General features: G+C 42.0%; 1 protein-coding gene across 4 annotated transcripts in view; it reads left to right on the top strand.

Annotated features, from left to right (window-relative positions):
• LOC129816649 (parathyroid hormone 2 receptor-like) overlaps positions 1-22,052 on the top strand; it is an 89,641-nt gene extending 67,589 nt beyond the window's left edge. For 3 of the 4 annotated variants that reach the window (XM_055871390.1, XM_055871392.1, XM_055871389.1), the window contains 5 exons: positions 2,710-2,776; positions 9,391-9,485; positions 10,901-11,039; positions 16,780-16,821; positions 20,989-22,052. In XM_055871390.1, coding sequence (XP_055727365.1) covers positions 2,710-2,776; positions 9,391-9,485; positions 10,901-11,039; positions 16,780-16,821; positions 20,989-21,387 — 742 coding nt within the window. In that variant the 3' untranslated portion in view covers positions 21,388-22,052. The remainder of the gene's footprint in view (positions 1-2,709; positions 2,777-9,390; positions 9,486-10,900; positions 11,040-16,779; positions 16,822-20,988) is intronic. The other variant, XM_055871393.1, reaches the window with a different exon arrangement.
• Positions 22,053-23,085: the final 1,033 nt, after the last annotated feature.

Here is a 23,085-nt window from a genome sequence, read left to right as displayed (position 1 = left end):
TCTCTCTTTAGCTGCCCTGTCTGTCACTGTAATGAATAGGGAGAGAGCATCTCTTTCGCTGCCCTGTCTGTCACTGTAATGAATAGGGAGAGAGCATCTCTTTCGCTGCCCTGTCTGTCACTGTAATGAATAGGGAGGGTCTCTCTTTAGCTGCCCTGTCTGTCACTGTAATGAATAGGGAGGGTCTCTCTTTCGCTGCCCTGTCTGTCACTGTAATGAATAGGGAGAGAGTATCTCTTTAGCTGCCCTGTCTGTCACTGTAATGAATAGGGAGAGTCTCTCTTTAGCTGCCCTGTCTGTCACTGTAATGAATAGGGAGAGAGTATCTCTTCCGCTGCCCTGTCTGTCACTGTAATGAATAGGGAGGGTCTCTCTTTAGCTGCCCTGTCTGTCACTGTAATGAATAGGGAGGGTCTCTCTTTTGCTGCCCTGTCTGTCACTGTAATGAATAGGGAGGGTCTCTCTTTTGCTGCCCTGTCTGTCACTGTAATTAATAGGGAGGATCTCTCTTTTGCTGCCCTGTCTGTCACTGTAATGAATAGGGAGGATCTCTCTTTCGCTGCCCTGTCTGTCACTGTAATGAATAGGGAGAGAGTATCTCTTTAGCTGCCCTGTCTGTCACTGTAATGAATAGGGAGAGTCTCTCTTTAGCTGCCCTGTCTGTCACTGTAATGAATAGGGAGGGTCTCTCTTTTGCTGCCCTGTCTGTCACTGTAATGAATAGGGAGGGTCTCTCTTTAGCTGCCCTGTCTGTCACTGTAATGAATAGGGAGAGAGCATCTCTTTCGCTGCCCTGTCTGTCACTGTAATGAATAGGGAGAGAGCATCTCTTTTGCTGCCCTGTCTGTCACTGTAATGAATAGGGAGAGTCTCTCTTTAGCTGCCTTGTCTGTCACTGTAATGAATAGGGAGAGTCTCTCTTTCGCTGCCCTGTCTGTCACTGTAATGAATAGGGAGGATCTCTCTTTAGCTGCCCTGTCTGTCACTGTAATGAATAGGGAGGATCTCTCTTTAGCTGCCCTGTCTGTCACTGTAATGAATAGGGAGAGAGTATCTCTTTAGCTGCCCTGTCTGTCACTGTAATGAATAGGGAGGGTCTCTCTTTCGCTGCCCTGTCTGTCACTGTAATGAATAGGGAGAGAGTATCTCTTTAGCTGCCCTGTCTGTCACTGTAATGAATAGGGAGAGTCTCTCTTTAGCTGCCCTGTCTGTCACTGTAATGAATAGGGAGAGAGTATCTCTTCCGCTGCCCTGTCTGTCACTGTAATGAATAGGGAGGGTCTCTCTTTAGCTGCCCTGTCTGTCACTGTAATGAATAGGGAGAGAGTATCTCTTCCGCTGCCCTGTCTGTCACTGTAATGAATAGGGAGGGTCTCTCTTTAGCTGCCCTGTCTGTCACTGTAATGAATAGGGAGGGTCTCTCTTTAGCTGCCCTGTCTGTCACTGTAATGAATAGGGAGGGTCTCTCTTTTGCTGCCCTGTCTGTCACTGTAATGAATAGGGAGGGTCTCTCTTTAGCTGCCCTGTCTGTCACTGTAATGAATAGGGAGAGAGTATCTCTTCCGCTGCCCTGTCTGTCACTGTAATGAATAGGGAGGGTCTCTCTTTAGCTGCCCTGTCTGTCACTGTAATGAATAGGGAGGGTCTCTCTTTAGCTGCCCTGTCTGTCACTGTAATGAATAGGGAGGGTCTCTCTTTTGCTGCCCTGTCTGTCACTGTAATGAATAGGGAGGGTCTCTCTTTTGCTGCCCTGTCTGTCACTGTAATTAATAGGGAGGATCTCTCTTTTGCTGCCCTGTCTGTCACTGTAATGAATAGGGAGGATCTCTCTTTCGCTGCCCTGTCTGTCACTGTAATGAATAGGGAGAGAGTATCTCTTTAGCTGCCCTGTCTGTCACTGTAATGAATAGGGAGAGTCTCTCTTTAGCTGCCCTGTCTGTCACTGTAATGAATAGGGAGGGTCTCTCTTTTGCTGCCCTGTCTGTCACTGTAATGAATAGGGAGGGTCTCTCTTTAGCTGCCCTGTCTGTCACTGTAATGAATAGGGAGAGAGTATCTCTTTAGCTGCCCTGTCTGTCACTGTAATGAATAGGGAGGGTCTCTCTTTTGCTGCCCTGTCTGTCACTGTAATGAATAGGGAGAGATCATCTCTTTTGCTGCCCTGTCTGTCACTGTAATGAATAGGGAGAGAGTATCTCTTTAGCTGCCCTGTCTGTCACTGTAATGAATAGGGAGAGTCTCTCTTTAGCTGCCCTGTCTGTCACTGTAATGAATAGGGAGGGTCTCTCTTTAGCTGCTCTGTCTGTCACTGTAATGAATAGGGAGAGTCTCTCTTTCGCTGCCCTGTCTGTCACTGTCATGCATAGGGAGGGTCTCTCTTTAGCTGCTCTGTCTGTCACTGTAATGAATAGGGAGAGTCTCTAAATGGAGTTCATTATCCTGTCCAGGGAATGATCGACTCTCTCTCTCTCTCTCTCTCTCTCTCTCTCTCTCTCTCTCTCTCTCTCTCTCTCTCTCTCTCTCTCTCTCTCTCTCTCTCTCTCTCTCTCACTGCATTTCTCTTCCTTCACCTCTTTTGCTCCCTCCGTCCATCCACTTCTCTTTCCATGTCTTTGTTTTGATACTTCACACCCTCCAACTTTATTCCTCCTTGTTTGCCTTTCTTCAACCATCTATTTTCCTCTTCTTCTTTTCTCTCAATTATTCTAGGTGCTGGGAGTTAAGTGCTGGGAACATTAAGTGGATATACCAAGTCCCCATTCTGACAGCCATTGGGGTAAGGCAGAGTAATGCTTTGCTTGCTGCCTCCAGTCTGTCTGTGTCTCAGAGTTGGTGTAGGATGATACGCTGCCTCACAGAAAAATAGATCAAGTTTTCCCCTTCACTTTAAGCTGTTTCATAACACAGCTGATCACTTCTGTGGCAGGGACACAGACAGATATCAGAGCAGGAAAGGAAAACTCAATTCATATGATAATTGCTCTTTGTCTCTCTCTCCTACTCATATGTGCATGTGCGTGTGCTTGTGCATGCATGTGTCTGTGTATGTATGTTTGTGCGTGAATATGCTTATCTGAGGATTCCATGAATTATGTACCAGTCAACACCCACAATCGAAGGTTTAATAATATCATTACCGGAAAAATAGCAACAACATTTTCACTAATATGTACAGTACCAGTCAAAGTTTTGGACACACCTACTCATTCAAGGGTAGAGTGTTCAAAGCTGTCATCATGGCAAAGGGTGACTACTTTGAAGATTCTCAAATATAAAATATATTTTGATTTGTTTAACAGTTTTTTGGTTACTACATGACTCCATATGTGTTGTTTCATAGTAATGATGGCTTCACTATTATTCTACAATGTAGAAAATTGTAAAGAAATAATGATAAGCCCTTGAATGAGTAGGTGTGTCCAAACGTTTGGCTGGTTCTGTACATCCAGAGTGTTAAGCAGCATCTAATGAAAGACAGGGACAACATGAGTTCAGAAGTCTTCTAATGGCCTTGGTTACCATGTTACCATGGCGAACACCAGAGGCCAGAGAGGCGGGAGATGTAGTACGAGGATGGAAAGTGTGCAACTCAATATTAGGAAGGTGTTACTAATGTTTTGTACACTCTGTGTATTACGATAGGTTACTGAAGGCATGTGCATATCATAATGATTAGTTACTGAAGGCATGTGCATATCATGATGATTAGTTACTGAAGGCATGTGCATATCATGATGATTAGTTACTGAAGGCATGTGCATATCATGATGATTAGTTACTGAAGGCATGTGCATATCATGATGATTAGTTACTGAAGGCATGTGCATATCATGATGATTAGTTACTGAAGGCATGTGCATATCATAATGATTAGTTACTGAAGGAATGTGCATATCATGATGATTAGTTACTGAAGGCATGTGTGTATCATGATGATTAGTTACTGAAGGCATGTGCGTATCATGATGGTTAGTTACTGAAGGCATGTGCATATCATGATGATTAGTTACTGAAGGCATGTGCATATCATGATGATTAGTTACTGAAGGCATGTGCATATCATGATGATTAGTTACTGAAGGCATGTGCATATCATGATGATGATTAGTTACTGAAGGCATGTGCATATCATAATGATTAGTTACTGAAGGCATGTGCATATCATGATGATTAGTAAGTGTTGTCTGTTCATTTGATTCACGGATCCATTACTGATCCATTACTCTGTTATTACTACCATATGATGTTACCACTACTGTATACACAAATCCTTGGGAGAAAATATTGACACCCGACGACGTCTATCCACTGCCTCATTATTATCTAGTTCAGATGACCTACTTTTTTGTCAGTGATGTGATTTAAGATTTGACGTGAACTCAGAGCATCCATTTTAGTTGTTTATGAGTAATTGTTATACTGAGAGTAAAAAAACTATCTAAACCAGGAAAAATAAAACTGATAAAACAAAATTTGGAAAAATACAAAATATAATTTTATCAGGCCTGTCATGCCAAATACTGTTTATTAACCATAATATTACCAGGTACAGTATATTGACAGAAAACACATCTCTTCTATACCAAGGACCCGGGGAAGAGTTTCAGGGTAGAGGAGAATAATGTGCCTATTTGAAAGACATAAATAAAATGTGCAGCTGGCGACGTTTAATTTCTTTTCATGCTAGAAAAGGTTGTAGACCCCTGCTCTAGATCTTAGAGGGACCCATTTTAGCATTCATCATTTTATGAAACCGCTCAGCGTGTGGGTTTTTGGGAGCTTTAAAGATTAGACACACAGACCCGCCTACTGAGACCCATCACCAAGCTAAGTTTTCAGAAGCTGATGGAAGACAGACAGTATGAATGTCTGCTTCTTATTGTTTATGGGTTTCTGTTGCATGACTGAAATCAGATAATGTTGTGGACAATAGTAGAAAATTGCACGGTGTCAAAATATTTTGATTGAGATTAAATATTCAACTCTGCCCCCAGCTGCCTTTGTGTGTGTGTTAACTCTGGAAATGTGAGAGATAGCAACTGGTATGGAAGCACACTTATCTTGGGTCGTTCCACCAATTCGGCGCCTTTTGAGAAGTGTAACTTGATTTCACCTAATTTTAACATCCTGTCATAAATAGCACATGTTCAACTTCATAAACACATTTTCCCACCTTGAGGTTAAGTAGAAAATGTTATAGTAAGTGCCTATTAAGTGCTGGGTTGACTGTAACAGGATTGACCATAAATGGGTTGACCATAACAGGATGATTTCATATTAAATCAGTCATAAATCTGCTTGTGACAGGGGAATGGAAGCTTATTGTGTGGCTCAAGGAGCACAATTGAATGCAAAAAAAGACAACTGTTAAAACATTTCTAGCCTGTTGGCAGTTTATTTTTGCATGGGCTATGTCTCAATCCTGGGCATCCACCTCTGTCGGCTTTCCGCATCTGCAGTGGAAGGTGGCCAAGCTACAGTGGTGTTTGTCACACCATGAGACACCCGGAAAATCGGTCTTCTCACGAAGACAGTTTGACCACACCATGGACAGCTGACTCTCATGAACAACATCGTCCAAACATTTTGGGCTACAAACTAATCAACTCGGTCGCAGAGCATTTCGTATTATTCTGTATGTAAATCCGAGACACTACATTTAAGATGATATGTTAAGTTTCATATGGTATGTATTCATTTGTGGATATCCATCACCCCTTTTATATGATAAGTTATGAATTACAATTTGTATTATATGTTATGTTACAATATGTTCCGAATTTAGTAAAATTTTAGCTAGGTGGCTAACGAAAGCTAGCTGGCTAAAGTTAGCTAGGCTAGAGGTTAGGGTTAGGAGTTAGGGTTAAGCTTAGGGCCAGCAGAAGGGTTAGGGCTAGGGGAGGGGTTAGCTAACATGCTAAGTAGTTACAAAGTAGCTAAAAGGTAGTTGAAAAGTTGCAAATTGTCTAAAAATCTAAAGTTGTCCCTGATGAGATTCGAACTTCCAACCACCCTACTGTCTTTTTTCTTTATCCCCAATTTTGTGGTATCCAATTGGTAGTTACAGTCTTGTCCCATCGCTACAACTCCCGTACAGACTCGGGAGAGGCAAAGGTCCAGAGCCGTGCGTCCTCAAAAACACAACCCAGCCAATTCACACTGCTTCTAAACCCGGAAGCCAGCCGCACCAATGTGTTGGAGGAAACACCGTACACCTGGCGACTTGCCAAACTCTCTCCTAACCCGGACGACGCTGGGCCAATTGTGCGCCTCCCCATGTGTCTCCCAGTCACGAACCAGGATCTCTAGTGGCACAGCTAGCAACTGTGATGCAGTGCATTAGACCACTGCGCCACTCAGGAGGCCACTACTTCTGTTTTTGCCTTAAATAACCATCTGTCTTAACCACTTCAAATGTAACATATCATACTAATTTGAGTGTCCCGGATTTATACAGTATGTACTATGTTACGTCTAGTCTATGAGACCAGGCTGAACTAATATGACCCTGTAAAAAGGGAAGGCTCTCACGAACACAATGGTGTTCTCCGTTTTGCTCTACGACCCCCCACAAGTATCACGACCCCCACAAGTGTCACGGGGCTCATCTGAAGGTAACCCACACAAATGAATGGAAGTATGGAGGTAGTCTTGTGCCAACAAAAACAAGAAGTTAAATGTGTCCAAAAAAAACAAAAATACTTCCTGATCTTTCTTATGTCTCCTAGATGTAGGACACACACTTCAAAACCTTACTCCTTATGATTTTTGGGACTGTCTTTTTGCCCTTTATGAATGTGTTATTGAGTACATTTCTATGGGCTATAGTAGTAAAGGCCAAATTTATAATTTTTTTATATACATAAAGTCTTCTTAAAATTCAAAATCAAATAGCTAAATGATCCCTGGTATGAGTGACTATCTTAAAACAAGGAGCTTTCCTCTCCTCAGCTCTGTTCCTTTTGGGTCAGAGCCTTGAGGGAATGTGTATAATTACACTGATTTGGGTCTGAGACCGCAAGAAAATTGGAGGGAATGTGTACAATAACACTGATTTCATATGGAGGAGTATGATGAAGTCATTGGGATCTGAGGAGGATCTGAATCCATAAGTTAGGTGGGATGAATAAGATGTGAGGGTTGAGTCGCAATTGGCACCCTATTCCCTTTTAAATAGGGTGCCATTTAAGGATGCACCCAGAAACTCTGGCTAGAAGGTTAGAAGGAACTCTGAGGTTGAGATTGGTAGTAAGATCATATCTGTTTTGATAGACGTCTGGGTCTGTAAGATTTCCATCCAACGATGCAGTTAGGCTAATCAGCAGATTTACGCTCATTTAATTATGGTCCATAGAGAAGACTTAGTTGAATATTTAGTAAAATATTTGGATGAGTTGAATATTTGAATGAAAGTCAGTTACCTACTGGCCAGCTCTCCAGAATGGGATTTGGAAAACCTTGTTCCAGAATCTGAAGACTGTCGTGGTTTTGTGAGAATGGGCTTTCAAAGACTTATCATTGAGCTTATCATTGAGTTTTCTTGTCAGATGTCACAAGTCACATATTTACTCCTCATGAATGGGATGTCTTTCAGTGATATGGTTGAGATTACAAAATTAAAATACCATCCATAGCAATTCTGTTCCCACTGCAATGGATGGCACAATAACCAATCACTCTGAGGTGAGACTACCTTTTTTTAACGTATTCTGCATTCATATTGATGGGGTGGCAGGTAGCCTAGTGGTTAGAGCATTGGGCCAGTAACCGAAAGGTTGCTGGATCGAATCCCTGAACTGACAAGGTAAAAATCTGTGGTTCTGCCCCTGAGCAAGGCAGTTAACCCACTGTTCCTCGGGCGCCGAAGACGTGGATATTAATTATGGCAGCCCCTGCACCTCTCTGATTCAGAGGGGTTGGGTTAAATGCGGAAGGCGTTCAGTTGTGTAACTGACTATTGATGTGTTTTTTTGTGTTCATATTGTTGTGGTTTTAATGTATTCATATTGTCATGGTTTTAATGTATTCTGTATTCATCGTCATGGTTTTAATCTATTCTGTATTCACTGTCATGGTTTTAATGTATTCCGTATTCATTGTCATGGTTTTAATGAATTCTGTATTCATTGTCATGGTTTTAATGTATTCTGTATTCATTGTCATGGTTTTAATGTATTCCGTATTCATTGTCATGGTTTTAATTAATTCTGTATTCATGTTGTCATGGTTTCCTCATACAAAATGTCAGGTTGTTTAATGGATGTTGAGTTCCATTAGGAGCCCCATTCTAAGAGCCCTCTGTCAGAATGAAAGCCTAAATACGTAAACGTTCAATTTGCATTTTTCTAATTAATTCATTATACTGAGGCAAAAGGCATTCAACTGATTGCCACACGTTTCAAAATTAATACTTTTCATCATGCCATTTTCACCTGTCGCTGAGGTGTTCCTCAGAGAGAATCGATCATTCATCATGAACGGAACAATGACCTGATTCTGTATATGAGTCAGGCAAAATGATGAGTTTGGAATCGAATACTCTCTCAATATGCGGAACCCTCCTTGTACCCTATTTCAAAGCCTGTAATCTCTTATTTATTTATTATATTATATTTGGAGTTCTTTAACTCGTACTTGTACTGAATTGCTTGATGCACTGATATACCATGGTAGATAGAACCTGTGTTTTCATATGTTCAGGCACTGTATGGTCTATCATCAGGGTTCGTGAGTAACTGATTACATGTAATGGATTACTTTCTTTCTTAACCGTAATCAGTTATGTTACCAGTGAAAAATATTGTAATAAGAATACAGATACCTTCGAAAAACTAGATGATTACTTCTTGGATTACTTTTAATTAAGAAATAATTTTTGCAGAAAAATATGTTAAGAAACATTTCTAATGACATTCAATTCAACATTTAAATAAGGTGCAAATGTAAGTTTGTTCCATCATGACACAGCAAATGCATTTTATGGATCGTTTTTGTCCTCTTCTTATGCCTCTTAAGGGGAAAGTAACTGAAAGTAATCAGATTACATTACTGAATTTTGATTACAGTTATGGACAGGTTACTGGTTGCAATTTTGGACATGTAACTGTAACTGATTACATTTAGAAAGTAACCTACCCAACGCTATATCATGTATCAACATGCTTCAATGCCCCCTGACAGTCAAGCCCATGTTATCTCTCAATGGATTGTAAAGAGATATTAAGTGCTAAGAAGATGGGCTTTTGAGATAGAATTGAGAGGAGATTAGAGAAGTGACGAGATTAAAGAAATGAGGGAATATGTTTCAAGCAGAGGGCTTGTACTCTCTGCAATCAAGTGTCTATTATCTCTGGTTCAGCTAATTAGAATTTTTTCCAATTGTCTTCTCAGCTGAATTTTATCCTTTTTGTGAACATTGTACGAGTGCTGGCAACAAAGATCAGGGAGACCAACGCAGGGAGATACGACACAAGAAAACAGTACAGGTGGGTAAAAAGATGGCAAAAGATTTCTGTGAGGACCCACTAGTTATTTGAATGTCTATTGATCACGCGGAAAGTCAACTGTAGTAAGGCATTTTACCTTTTTTTCTGCTGTAGAGTTGAACACTGTTGATTAGAAAGCACTCATAATTTCAGAAGGTTATAGACAAACTATATTCACAACTATATTCAGACTGCTTTGCCTCTTGTGCTGTTACCTTCTGTACTTCCTTTAATGTTCCCTTTTAACAATGACTTGATATGGGTGTACATTTTGTCTTGAGTGTGAAATCTCTTGCCACTAGCTTAGAATTTATGTTCGGTCTGAAATCTCCTCTGCTTCGTTATCGTTCCAAAGTGGGATGAAACATCATAAAACATACACAAAAGCACATATTAGTTGCTATTATTTTCTATCTGCAATTACCCATGATGCTACTGAACAACATCCATAGTGGATGTTGAAAGCCTCTGTAATGATAGGGCTGCGTGTTGGGGAGGTTAGAGTTCTTCCGAGGTTCATTCAGAGGGTGCGTCTCAAATCTCACCCCTAGTGTTCCCTATATAGTGCACTACTTTTGAATACGGCCCATAGGGCTCTGGTCTAAAGTAGTGCACTATAATGTGAATAGAGTGCCATAAGGGACTGATCCAGAGTGTTTCCACCAGGGTCGAAGCCCCACGTCACTCTGCTAGGCTTAATAACAGTTATACAACGCATACACACACACACACACAGGCACACACATGCACATTCGTACACACACACACACCGGCATCTGAGTCACCTTACAGACACCAGTGTCTGAGTCACCTTACAGACCAGGAGAACATTACCCTGCAGGAGACTGTCAACCCTGCTGTGGGCATCAGTCGTGTTCACTGGACTGTAGCATGAATGATGATGACAGATATGAGGGAGGCACGCTCCCATCTTAACTAAATGTGCCATTTACACACCATTTACACCATTTCTGACGTCTGCCTACAGGCCTTTTATAAATGCTTTATAATTACCGGCAGGTTTCGTTGCTTATTGGCATTTTCACTGGTGGATCGGGAGATTGTTTAGATAGATAATTAATACAGATCAGATCTGAGGGGAAGAACCACAGACCCCTTTGGCGAGGAAAGCAGCATTTTGCAAATGTGGCATGACTAATGGCCATCTGTGACATGTGAGACCCTGTTTACTAAACAGGGAGTTGTTGGTAAGTGTCGATGTCATGGCTGAATCCACTGCGACCTTCAGTCTTTCTGTGTGTGACAAAAACAACTACATTGAAGTCTGACTGCGCAGAATTACTGATCACCTTCCATCCCAAATAACGACCTATTATGAGATAAAGATTCAGCATCTTGTCTTGTCTTGCTCAAACTGATCCTCTCCAACCTGTTGCTTGTGTCTGTACCCACAGGAAGTTGGCTAAGTCCACCCTGGTGCTGGTGCTGGTGTTTGGGGTCCACTACATTGTGTTTGTGGGGATGCCTCACACCTTCCAGGGCCTCAGCTGGGAGGTCAGGATGTACTTCGAGCTCTTCTTCAACTCCTTCCAGGTAACTGGTTATTCATACCATCTTTTTGAAAATTAGGTACAGATGTAGAACCTTCATTTGAGCCAGTTTCCTATAGCAGGGAAATAGTCCTGCAGCAACAGGAAATGTGAATTATTATGTGGATTATAATTACATTTACATTTTTGTAGGGATTGATAGATTTTTCATTAAGGCAAATCAAGATAGAATTTTCATAGTGGAAATTACCAACTTTAGAAGCCTTTTTAAAACTCAAATAGACTGCAAGTTTTACATTCTCAGCAACAAAAGAGTGATCCAATTAAGATGCTACATCTGCAGTCATTTCTTCGCAACTTGAGGGAGAACTTTACTTTCCAACACTGTTTGAACTTTATCCCCTAAACATCATGTCTCACCTGAGGGAAGTTAGGCTCTTTGTGGCCATAGTCCCACCAACATCCATCAAAAAAACAAGCAATGAAATTACGATTTGCTTCATCAATCTTACCTTTATCTATCTCCACAGACCAGTGACATTATTAGCCTATTCAAAACTCTGACATAAGCTTTGGGAGAGATGGTCAATACAACTGATTGCTACTGTACTTCCTACATTATCATTTTCCTCCTCATTATCATCTTCCTCCTTAGCACAAACTGTCCCCCACAGTCTAAACCTGGATACAGTACCTGCAGGAAAATTTGGAAAATGAGCCAAATTTTGCCTCCAGAAAACATCTCTACTAGAGATCCTTCTACTGAGAAGGTCATAGCAATAGATGACCCTTACTCCCTGGAGAGAGGAGAGCAATCTACTAGGAACAATAACAGAGAGGCTGCTATAGTGCACTCCAGTAGCAACACTTCCAATGACCCTGGCCCACAGGTAATGGGAAGGGCTGCTCTTAATGTGCTCTGAATCATACAATCAGTTGTAACAGTGGTGCCAATACCATATGTGTCCCACTCTCTTTTGGAGCCCATAGTCACATACTATACTGTTGATTATTTTCACATCAAATCAACTTTTATTTGTCACATGCGCTGAATACAACAGGTGTAGACCTTACCGTGAAATGCTTACTCACAAGCCCTCAACCAACAATGCTGTTCAAGAAATAAAGTTAAGAAAATATTTACTAGATTTTTTATATTTTTTATAAATCAAATCAATCAAAAAGTAACACAAGAAATGTACATAACAATATCGAGGCTTTATACAGGGGGTACAGGTTAGTCAAGGTCATTTGCAAAGTGACTATGTACAGTAGGGCTGCCCAACGCTCTTCCTGGAGATCTACCGTCCTGTGGGTTTTCAGTCCAACCCTCTTCCTGAAGATCTACTGTCGTGTGGGTTTTCAGTCCAACCCTCTTCCTGGAGATTTGCCGTCCTTTGGGTTTTCAGTCCAACCAACTTCCTGGAGATCTACCGTCCTTTTGGGTTTTAGTCCAACCCTCTTCCTGGAGATCTACCGTCCTCTGGGTTTTCAGTCCAACCCTCTACCTAGAGATCTACCGTCCTGTGGGTTTTCAGTCCAACCCTCTTCCTGGAGATCTACCGTCCTCTGGGTTTTCAGTCCAACCCTCTTCCTGGAGATCTACCGTCCTGTGGGTTTTCAGTCCAACGCTCTTCCTGGAGATCTACCGTCCTGTGGGTTTTCAGTCCAATCCTCTTCCTGGAGATCTGCCGTCCTTTTGGTTTTTCAGTCCAACCAACTTCCTGGAGATCTACTGTCATTTTGGGTTTTAGTCCAACCCTCTTCCTGGATATCTACCGTCCTCTGGGTTTTCAGTCCAACCCTCTACCTAGAGATCTACCGTCCTGTGGGTTTTCAGTCCAACCCTCTTCCTAGAGATCTACCGTCCTCTGGGTTTTCAGTCCAACCCTCTACCTAGAGATCTACTGTCCTGTGGGTTTTCAGTCCAACCCTCTTCCTGGAGATCTACTGTCCTGTGGGTTTTCAGTTACAACCCTCTTCCTGGAGATCTACCGTCCTGTGGGGTTTCAGTCCAACCCTCTTCCTGGAGATCTGTCGTCCTTTTGGTTTTTAGTCCAATCCTCTTCCTGGAGATCTACCGTCCTGTGGGTTTTCAGTCCAACCCTCTTCCTGGAGATCTACCGTCCTGTGGGTTTTCAGTCCAACCAACTTCCTGGAAGATCTACTGTCCTGTGGGTTTTCAGTCCAACCCTCTACCTAGAGATCTACCGTCCTGTGGGTTTTCAGTTCAACTCTCTTCCTGGAGATCTACCGTCCTGTGGGTTTTCAGTCCAACCAACTTCCTGGAGATCTACCGTCCTGTGGGTTTTCAGTCCAACCAACTTCCTGTTGATCTACCGTCTTTTTGGGTTTTCAGTCCAACCCTCTTCCTGGAGATCTACCGTCCTGTGGGTTTTCAGTCCAATCCTCTTCCTGGAGATCTGCCGTCCTTTTGGTTTTCAGTCCAACCCTCTTCCTGGAGAGCTACCATCCTGTGGTTTTTCAGTCCAAACCTAATTTAACACACCTGATTCTACTAATTACCTGCTCAACAAGACTTTAACTAGCTGAATCAGATATGCTAAATTAGGGTTAGATCTCCAGGAAGAGTGTTGGGCAGCCCGGATGTACAGCATAGATAACAAACAGTATCCACTGTAAAGGGATGGTGTTTACTATGTTCGGTAGGCCTAGCTCATAATAGTTAGTAAAATCAAGGTTAGTGCATGTGACCCATCATTACCTTTATAACTGTGTTCTATGCTGTTTTCCTAATGAATTAACTGATGTGGCAGAATAAGCCACTATATTCTGAAAGAGGTACCCCACCCGTTGAAGCCAAATCGTTAAATTGAATGAGGTTTTTGGGGGGGAGGGGATGTACACAATTTGAATTCCACATGAGAACCCTCTCACCCCTCAAAATTGAAAGTGTCTCTGAAAGCTGATAAAACAGTATTCAATGAAATGAAGTAGGATCCAGTTTTAAAATAAAGCTTTAAAGTAGTAACAAATAAAAAGACTTTGGGACAGGAGTTAAGCAGTGAAAGCTACTTTGCTCTGTAGAATTCGCTCTGTAGCGTTCACTCTGTACAGTTCACTCAGACTGGTGTGGTTTGACAGGGTCTGCTACAGTTCAGAGACTGAGCCTCAGGCAGGTTGGAAGATTCCCTGCATCCTGGCACTTTCCCTTCATCTCCCTGTCTAACTGAGTCTAGCCGAGGCCAATAAAGACAGGGAAGGTCCTTCTCCGGACCAAGGGCTTGTGACAGATCATGTTCACTCTCAGTCAGTCATGAGAGCCTTTTGTTTAGTCAGTTGATCATAGCTGAGCCAGACAGTGTAATAGTGTGTAGGACACCGTGTTAGTAGATCACCACCAAACAATTTATTATCATTCTACTAATATAACATTTCAGCTTCAAATCAGATTTTTATCATTTTGAATTGATTGATTAAAGGGGATAGAGACAACCAACTGTTATTCAAAAGAGCTACTCTGACTGACAGCTGGCCTATCAGAAACCTCTTATAAGCTGATCATCGTATCTTAGACTCGTTGTTGTTGCTTTAATAGTTGTTCTGACAGAAATAACAAAGATTTTTCTTACGAAGTTTGACTAGCCACGCAAAATGCATCACTGTGTTGACTACAATAGTGGTTGTAATGTATCGAACTTTCATCTGTGGTGTTTAATTGTCTTCCTATGGAATTACCCAGAGGACAACAGCTTTCCTCGTGGTTTGTGTTTCCACGTTTGTTTCAAATGCGTTTTGTAATGTGTTTGCCTCCCGTTGTCTCCAGTTAGCAAAAGGAATTCCTTCATATTCTGTCTGTTTCTGCACGTACATCATGGTTGTATTCCTCCAAGGCATTATTCAGTTTCTACATGTACATCATTGCTGTATTCCCCCAAGATATTATTCTGTTTCTACATGTACATCATAGCTGTATTCCCCCAAGGCATTATTCTGTTTCTACATGTACATCATAGCTGTATTCCCCCAAGGCATTATTCAGTTTCTACATGTACATCATAGCTGTATTCCTCCAAGGCATCATTCAGTTTCTACATGTACATCATAGCTGTATTCCCCCAAGGCATTATTCAGTTTCTACATGTCCATCATAGCTGTATTCCCCCAAGGCATCATTAATTTTCTACATGTACATCATAGCTGTATTCCCCCAAGGCATTATTCAGTTTCTACATGTACATCCTAGCTGTATTCCCCCAAGGCATTATTCAGTTTCTACATATCCATCATAACTGTATTCCCCTAAGGCATTATTCAGTTTCTACATGTCCATCATAGCTGTATTCCCCCAAGGCCTTATTCAGTTTCTACATGTACATCATAGCTGTATTCCTCCAAGGCATTATTCAGTTTCTACATGTACATCATAGCTGTATTCCCCCAAGGCATTATTCAGTTTCTACATGTACATCCTAGCTGTATTCCCCCAAGGCATCATTCAGTTTATACATGTACATCATAGCTGTATTCCCCCAAGGCATTATTCAGTTTCTAAATGTACATCATAGCTGTATTCCCCCAAGGCATTATTCAGTTTCTAAATGTACATCATAGCTGTATTCCTCCAAGGCATTATTCAGTTTCTACATGTACATCATAGCTGTATTCCCCCAAGGCATTATTCAGTTTCTACATGTACATCCTAGCTGTATTCCCCCAAGGCATCATTCAGTTTATACATGTACATCATAGCTGTATTCCCCCAAGGCATTATTCAGTTTCTACATGTACATCATAGCTGTATTCCCCCAAGGCATTATTCAGTTTCTACATGTACATCATAGCTGTATTCCCCCAAGGAGTTATTCAGTTTCTACATGTACATCCTAGTTGTATTCCTCCAAGGAGTTATTCTTCATATAGCACAGTGTATAGTGGGGATAATTTTCATACAAACATTATAGCTATGTGTTTTATGTACACAGTTTACATCTCCACTTTTTTGCGTGAACATATGAGTCACCATCACTGAATAATATGACAGTTTGACTCATTGTGTATCTTTGTTTGCCAGCTGAAGGAGGTGATACGATAAAGGAGTGAGAACAACACCATGTCTAGTCACATGCCTGATTTAGCTCAGTCAAAGAGAGTCAGCACCATAGATCTGCAACCTTTCCATAGTGCAACAGGGTGCTGCTGCTTGCACAAAGACAGGCAGGAGTGGATGAATGGGGAATATTTGAAAGAGAGAAGAACAGATATAATGGTCTGTAAGATATAGCTGAAGTGATGCCAATCAATGCATGACCTTTTCATATAGAGTAATAAGGATTTGAGGAATAAAGGTTGAAAAATGAATATGAATTATATCAAAACAGACATTCATAAGCCATATCAGTAAATATGTGTTACGTTGAAGAGACAGAGAATGAAGGAGAGAAGGGTACAGATGTAGGATCTTAATTTGAGCCAGTTTGCTACAGAATGGAAATTATCCTGCAGAAAAAGGAAATGTTAATTATTATGTGGATTATAATTAATGAACATTTTTGTTGGGGTTGATATATTTTTTGTTAGGCTAAATCAAGTCTGATGTTTTAATGTGGAAATTACAAACTTTAGAAGCCTTTTTAAACCATTAATAAACTACAATCTGTACTTTTTCCCCCTGGGATATGTCACCAGATTGACAAAGTTTTCGCAATGCTATAAACCTTCCACTGCTTTAGAGTATGAATTGGAATTGAATAGCATCTGCAACACAAAAATAAACTCCTCTTTTCTATTACACTGGTTCTCAACTCTTCTGTCTCTTCCAGGGCTTCTTTGTATCCATCATCTACTGCTACTGCAATGGAGAGGTGAGTGTGGATGATTCTACACTCTCTGTAAGTTGTCTAACTTCAACCAGAGAGGATGAGGCTAAGCAAGAGGGCTGAATCTGCCCCAAAATCTATCTGTTCGAAAATAAAGGGAAAGGGAAAGGGGGATACCTAGTCAGTTGTACAACTGAATGTATTCAACTGAAATTAGTCTTCCGCATTTAACCCAACCCCTCTGAATCAGAGAGGTGCGAGGGACTGCCTTAATCGTTGTCCACGTCATCGGCGCCTAAAGCATTTTGTATGAAGGTGATTGGGAAAGTGTAACGCTCATTCCTTCGACGATAAACGCGAATCCGACCATCACCCCCGGTGAGACAAAACCGTGACTCGTCAGAGAAGAGCACTTTTTGCCTGTCCTGTCTGTTCCAGCGACGGTGGGTCTGTGCCCATAGGCGACGTTCTGTACCTGTCCCGCAGGTGTGATGTTCGGATGTACCAATCCTGTGCAGGTGTTGTTACACGTGGTCTGCCACTGCGAGGACGATCAGCTGTCCGTCCTGTCTCCCTGTAGCGCTGTCTTAGGCATCTCACATTACGGACATTGCAATTTATTGCCCTGGCCACATCTGCAGTCCTCATGCCTCCTTGCAGCATGCCTAAGGCACGTTCACTCATGAGCAGGGACCCTGGGCATCTCTCTTCTGGTGTTTTTCAGAGTCAGTAGAAAGGCCTCTTTAGTGTCCTAAGATTTCATAACTGTGACCTTAATTGCCTACCGTCTGTAAGCTGTTAGTGTCTTAATGACCGTTCCACAGGTGCATGTTCATTAATTGTTTATGGTTCATTGAACAAGCATGGGAAACAGTGTTTAAACTCTTTACAATGAAGATCTGTGAAGTTATTTGGGTTTTTACGAATTATCTTTGAAAGACAGGGTCCTAAAAAAGGGAAGTTTCTTTTTTGCTGAGTTTATATAGCAACTAATGAGTGTGTGACTGTGACCAATGCTAACTACTACCACTGTGGTGGGTGTAGGCAGACAGGAAGTGAAGCGAAACGAGATGCTTGACTCCACCCCAAAATCTGACCCTGCGAAAAATACAGTGAGAAGCAGACCAAGTAGGGATTTGTTTTGGTATGGAGTGGCTGCGGATTTTACTTTTCTGGAACTTCCCGATAGCTAAAGGTCCCGAAGCTTCTGCTCTGCTAGTAGAGAACAGGCTACTCTGGCAAATGGCACTCAATAAATTTAGATCAAAGCTGAATCAATGTCTGCAATCAATGTCTGTCAATGAAAGTGTTCAACATAAAATAATCGAATATCTTAGCATAGTAGAACATTATTGTAAGACATTTCTTATGACATTTTAGGATTGTTGTGCGAATGGTCACATTTTTCTGTCATGTGGCCAAAACTCAACAGCGCGTTTCGTGGAAGTTTCGTAATGTTTAGGTTGTTACGAGTGTACTGATATACGGTGCATTCAGAAAGTACTCAGACCCCTTGACTTTTTACACATTTTGTTACATTACAACCTTATTCTAAAATTGATTAAATTATTTATTTTCCCCCTCATCAATCTACACATAATACCCTATAATGACAAAATGTGTAAAATAATAAATACTGAAATATCACATTTACATAAATATTCAGACACTTTACTCAGTACTCTTTTGAAACAGCTTTGGCAGCGATTACAGCCTTGAGTCTTCTTGGGTATGACGCTACAAGCTTGGCACACCTGTATTTGGGGCGTTTCTCCCATTCTTCTCTGCAGATCCTCTCAAGCTCTGTCAGGTTGGATGGGGAGCATCGCTGCACAGCTATTTTCAGGTCTCTCCAGAAATGTTATATCGGGTTCAAGTCCGGGCTCTGGCTGGGCCACTCAAGACATTCAGAGACTTGGCCCGAAACCACGCCTGCGTTGTCTTGGCTGTGTGCTTAGGTTCATTGTCCTGTTGGAAGGTGATCCTTCGCCCCAGTCTGAGGTCCTGAGCACTCTGGAGCAGGTTTTCATCAATGATCTCTCTGTACTTTGCTCCGTTCATCTTTCCCTCGATCATGACTAGTCTCCCAGTCATTGCCGCTGAAAAACATCCCCACAGCATGATGCTGCCACCACCATGCTTCACCGTAGGAATGGTGCCAGGTTTCCTCCAGATGCGACACTTGGCATTGTCCTTCTGGAAGGTTCTCCCATCTCCACAGAGGAACTCTGGAGCTCTGTCAGAAAGTCTTGGTGGTTCCCAACTTCTTCCATTCCAGAATGTTGGAGGCCACTGTGTTCTTGGGGACTGTCAATGCTGCAGAAATGTTTTTGTTTCCTCTTCCCTCGACACTATCATGTCTCGGAGCTCTACGGACAATTCCTTTGACCTCATGGCTTGGTTTTTTCTCTGACATGCACTGTCAACTGTGGGACCTTGTATAGGCAGTTGTGTGCCTTTCCAAATCATGTCCAACCAATTGAATTTACCACAGGTGGACTCCAATCAAGTTGTAAAAACATCTCAAGGATGATCAATGGAAACAGGATCCACCTGAGCTCAATTTCGAGTCTCTTAGCGAAGGGTCTGAATACTTATGTAGAGTAAATAAGGTATTTCTGTTTTTTGTCTTTATGGGTATTGTGTGTAGATTGATGAGGAAGAACATTTATTTAATATGTTTTAGAATAAGTCTGTAACGTAACAAAATGTGGAAAAGGGGAAGTGGTTTGAATAATTTCCGAAAGCACTGTAAGTGGACACATGTGTCAATCTGGCAACTTTGAATAAAGGTTGTGCCTGTTGTTCACACGCGTATCTGCCCCCTCTACATTTTTTCCCGTTGTAACAGCAGTCAGTCCAGTATCTTCTCAGTATACAGAATAGATGGTCTTTCCTTCAGCACAAGACACTTCAGGTTGAGAGTCTGTAACGAATATGAATAGAAAAACATTCTTTTTAATGGGCATCAGTATTTGGCATCTTTCAGAATCTACCATTAGCACCAGTGCCATCAGTTGTCAGTTTCATTTACCTTGCTCACTACACCAAAGGCCTCCTTTCACCCTTAGTTGTTCCCCTCTTTTCTGCTCCATGCGCCTCTGTAATGTACTGTAACTGACTAGCCTATGCAAAAAAACAAACCCATTGATATATATGCTGCAATAACTCTTCTGTGTGGTTGCCAGTACAAGCAATATTACTCTCAGTACATGTCGCAAGTGTACCTCAGTTTATATTTTGTTTTTATTGCTACTATGGTGTGTTTCGTGTGAATGCTTTGAAAGTAAATGTGTATATCTACATGTTACCTCTTGGTGTGTTGGGGGAGAAAAGATAAGCCATTCTAGTTAAATTTGTCTTTTGTTTCTGTTAGTCTTTAGTGACATGGATAGAAGTACAGTCTGCTGTCATTCTGATCTAAGAATATTACTCCTGCTTATTATGAAGAAAAAATACATCTGTTTAACTTTAAACTAAAGGTGTGTTTAGAATGATTTTTGTTGTATTAATGCTATTTAATCTCTCCTCAGACTAATATTATTCTGTTTGTCCTGTGGCTACCTTTGCCACTGTTCCACCCCTTGTGTATTGCGCTGTCATGGTGTATTTGTAGAAATACAGTGTTTTCAGGAAAGCATTAAAATAGAAAGTCCATTATCCGGTAAAATAACAGTAACAAACAAGAAATAGGTCATCCAGAATATTTCAAATAATCATCATCAGAAAGCCACAAAAATCACCTGAAAACGTTCCAGTATTGGATTGCTAAGGTATCCATGGAAACATACAGAATGAGCTAGAGGTTATGCTGTTCTGTGTGTTGGCCATAGGCTCCTACAAGGCTTAGATGTCTGTTATTTTGACATAAGAAAAACCAGGGCTAAGATTCACCCTTTTCCTCTTTTCTCTCTTTCTCACCATCATCCTCCCCCAACCACCTGACCTCAACCCTCTTCCTCCCCCAACCACCCCACCTCAACCCTCTTCCTCCACCAACCACCCCACCTCAACCCTCTTCCTCCCTCAACCTCCCCACCCTACCTCAACCCTCTTCTTCCCCCAACCACCCCACCTCAACCCTCAACCACCCCACCTTCCTCCCTCAACCGCCCCACTCTACCTCAACCCTCTTCTTCCCCCGACTACCCCACCTCAACCCTCTTCCTCCCCTAACAACCTCCTCTCCACCTCTCCTCATCTCCTCCAAAGGTCCAAACAGAGATCAAAAATACATGGACTCGTTGGAACCTGGCGTTGGACTGGAAGGTTCCGGTGGTGTGTGGCCGTTACCGCTACGGCTCAGTGCTCACCGGGCTCAACAACAGCACCAGCAGCCAGTCTCAGATGGCTGGGGGCGGCCCCGCCATCCGATCAACCACCCTCTTCTCCAGCCGTGTCTACCGTAGCAACGGACCCCCGACTCTGTCCACCCACGCCACCCTGCCTGGCTACGTCATCAGTAACTCAGACCCAGACAGCGTCCACCCCTCCATCCCTGAGGAACCAGAGGAGGACAGTGCCAAGCAGGTGGATGACATCTCTCTGAAGGAGACGATGCCTGTCCTCAATAATAGTACGACCGCAGATGATGATGAGGAGACGTTGTAGACATGGGGAGAGACGGGAGGTTTTTCTGAATGTGACTGAGCTGGGAAAAACAACAGGCCTTTGGGATAGAGACCAAAGACTACTGGTCCCTAGACATGGGACCACATGTACATTCATACAGATTATTGGCACAGGTACATGTAAAGACACACACACACACACAAATGCCACATAAAAAACTGACAAATAAGAAAAGATACGTCTCATCTTTGTACGTCTCATCTTTGTACATACATGCCAATTGATTGACATTTTCTTGCAAAAAAAAAGCATTGCTTTGTCTATAAACAATCTCGGGCCAAGGATCCATGTTTTCTGCCAAACTCTCCCCAGCCATTGACACTCAGACATCCATCCTCCAGGGGAGGTCTACAGTCAGTTCTAAGGGCTATAGGAGCTGGACGGCATCATGTGTTGGTCTGTGCAAAGTACTTTTTCTTTCAATCCAAAATGATATGTGACTGACTGACAGATGTCTAAATGCCAAAAGTATTGTGATTGCCCCCTTAAGCTGAGGTTTATCCAGTCTAGAAAAATACATTAAAAAAGCTCATTTCTATCAGTGACTGGCTTGTTTGTTGGCTTAAAATGATATTACAGTCACGTCTCAGTGATATTTGTTGTTCGCTTATCTGTTTACTTGTGATAAATGTTATTTCACTGCTCCCCGTTCCCGACTCTTTCTGTCTTTTAGAGTTACTGTCACTCATACAGAGGGAGGATACAGATGTAGGATCTTAATTTGATCACCCTGTGGCAGGAGAACATTCCTGAAATATAGGACATTTTACACTTGTAGTGTATTTGAGGTTTAAAAAGGCTTATGAATTTTGTACTTTCCACTTTGGAATGTCTGACTTAATTTTCCCTTACGAGATTTTTTTAAAATTATAATCCACATAATTAATCCACATAATTCACATTTCCTGTTGCTGCAGGATTGTTTTTATACTGTAGCAAACTGGCTCAAATTAAGACCCTACATCTGTAATTCAGTCCACATTGTAGACAGCTCTTCTCCCTTAGGTCTGCATTTACTGTCATTCTGTCAGACAAGGGTCTAATCTAATCAAACCGTTACTGTATTTCTACAGTTTAGGCTATTCAAGTCTAGTTCTTGGATGCTCTTTTAGTGATGGTTGAGTCCAGAGGAGGCTGATGTAAGGAGCTAAAGGAAGGCAGACTCATTGTAATGGCTGGAATGGAATAAATGGAACACTATCATAAAAATCAAACATATGGAAACCACATGTTTGACTCCATTCCATTGATTGCGTTCCAGACATTACAATGAGCCCGTCCTCCTACTGCTCATTCCTACTGTCCTCCACTGGTTGATTCCTATATGCAGAAGATGGCGCCGACCGAGATGGCTGCCTCGCTTCGCGTTCCTTGGAAAATATGCAGTATTTTGTTTTTTTATGTGTTATTTCTTACATCGGTACCCCAGGTAATCTTAGGTTTCATTACATACAGTCGGGAGGAACTACTGAATATACGATTAACGTCAACTCACCATCGTTATAACCAGGAATATGACTTTACCGAAACGGATCCAGTGTTTTGCCTTCCACCCAATACAATGGATCTGATCCCAGCCGGGGACCCTATGCGACGCCGTAAAAGGGGCAAACGTAGCGGTCTCCTGGTCAGGCTTCGGAGACGGGCACATCGCGCTCCACTCCCTAGCATACTACT

The sequence above is a fragment of the Salvelinus fontinalis genome, chromosome 19 (assembly GCF_029448725.1).
Source record: "Salvelinus fontinalis isolate EN_2023a chromosome 19, ASM2944872v1, whole genome shotgun sequence".
Lineage (NCBI taxonomy): Eukaryota > Metazoa > Chordata > Actinopteri > Salmoniformes > Salmonidae > Salvelinus > Salvelinus fontinalis.
Note: the sequence above shows the minus strand (reverse complement) of the source record. Positions and strands in the feature narration are given on the sequence as shown.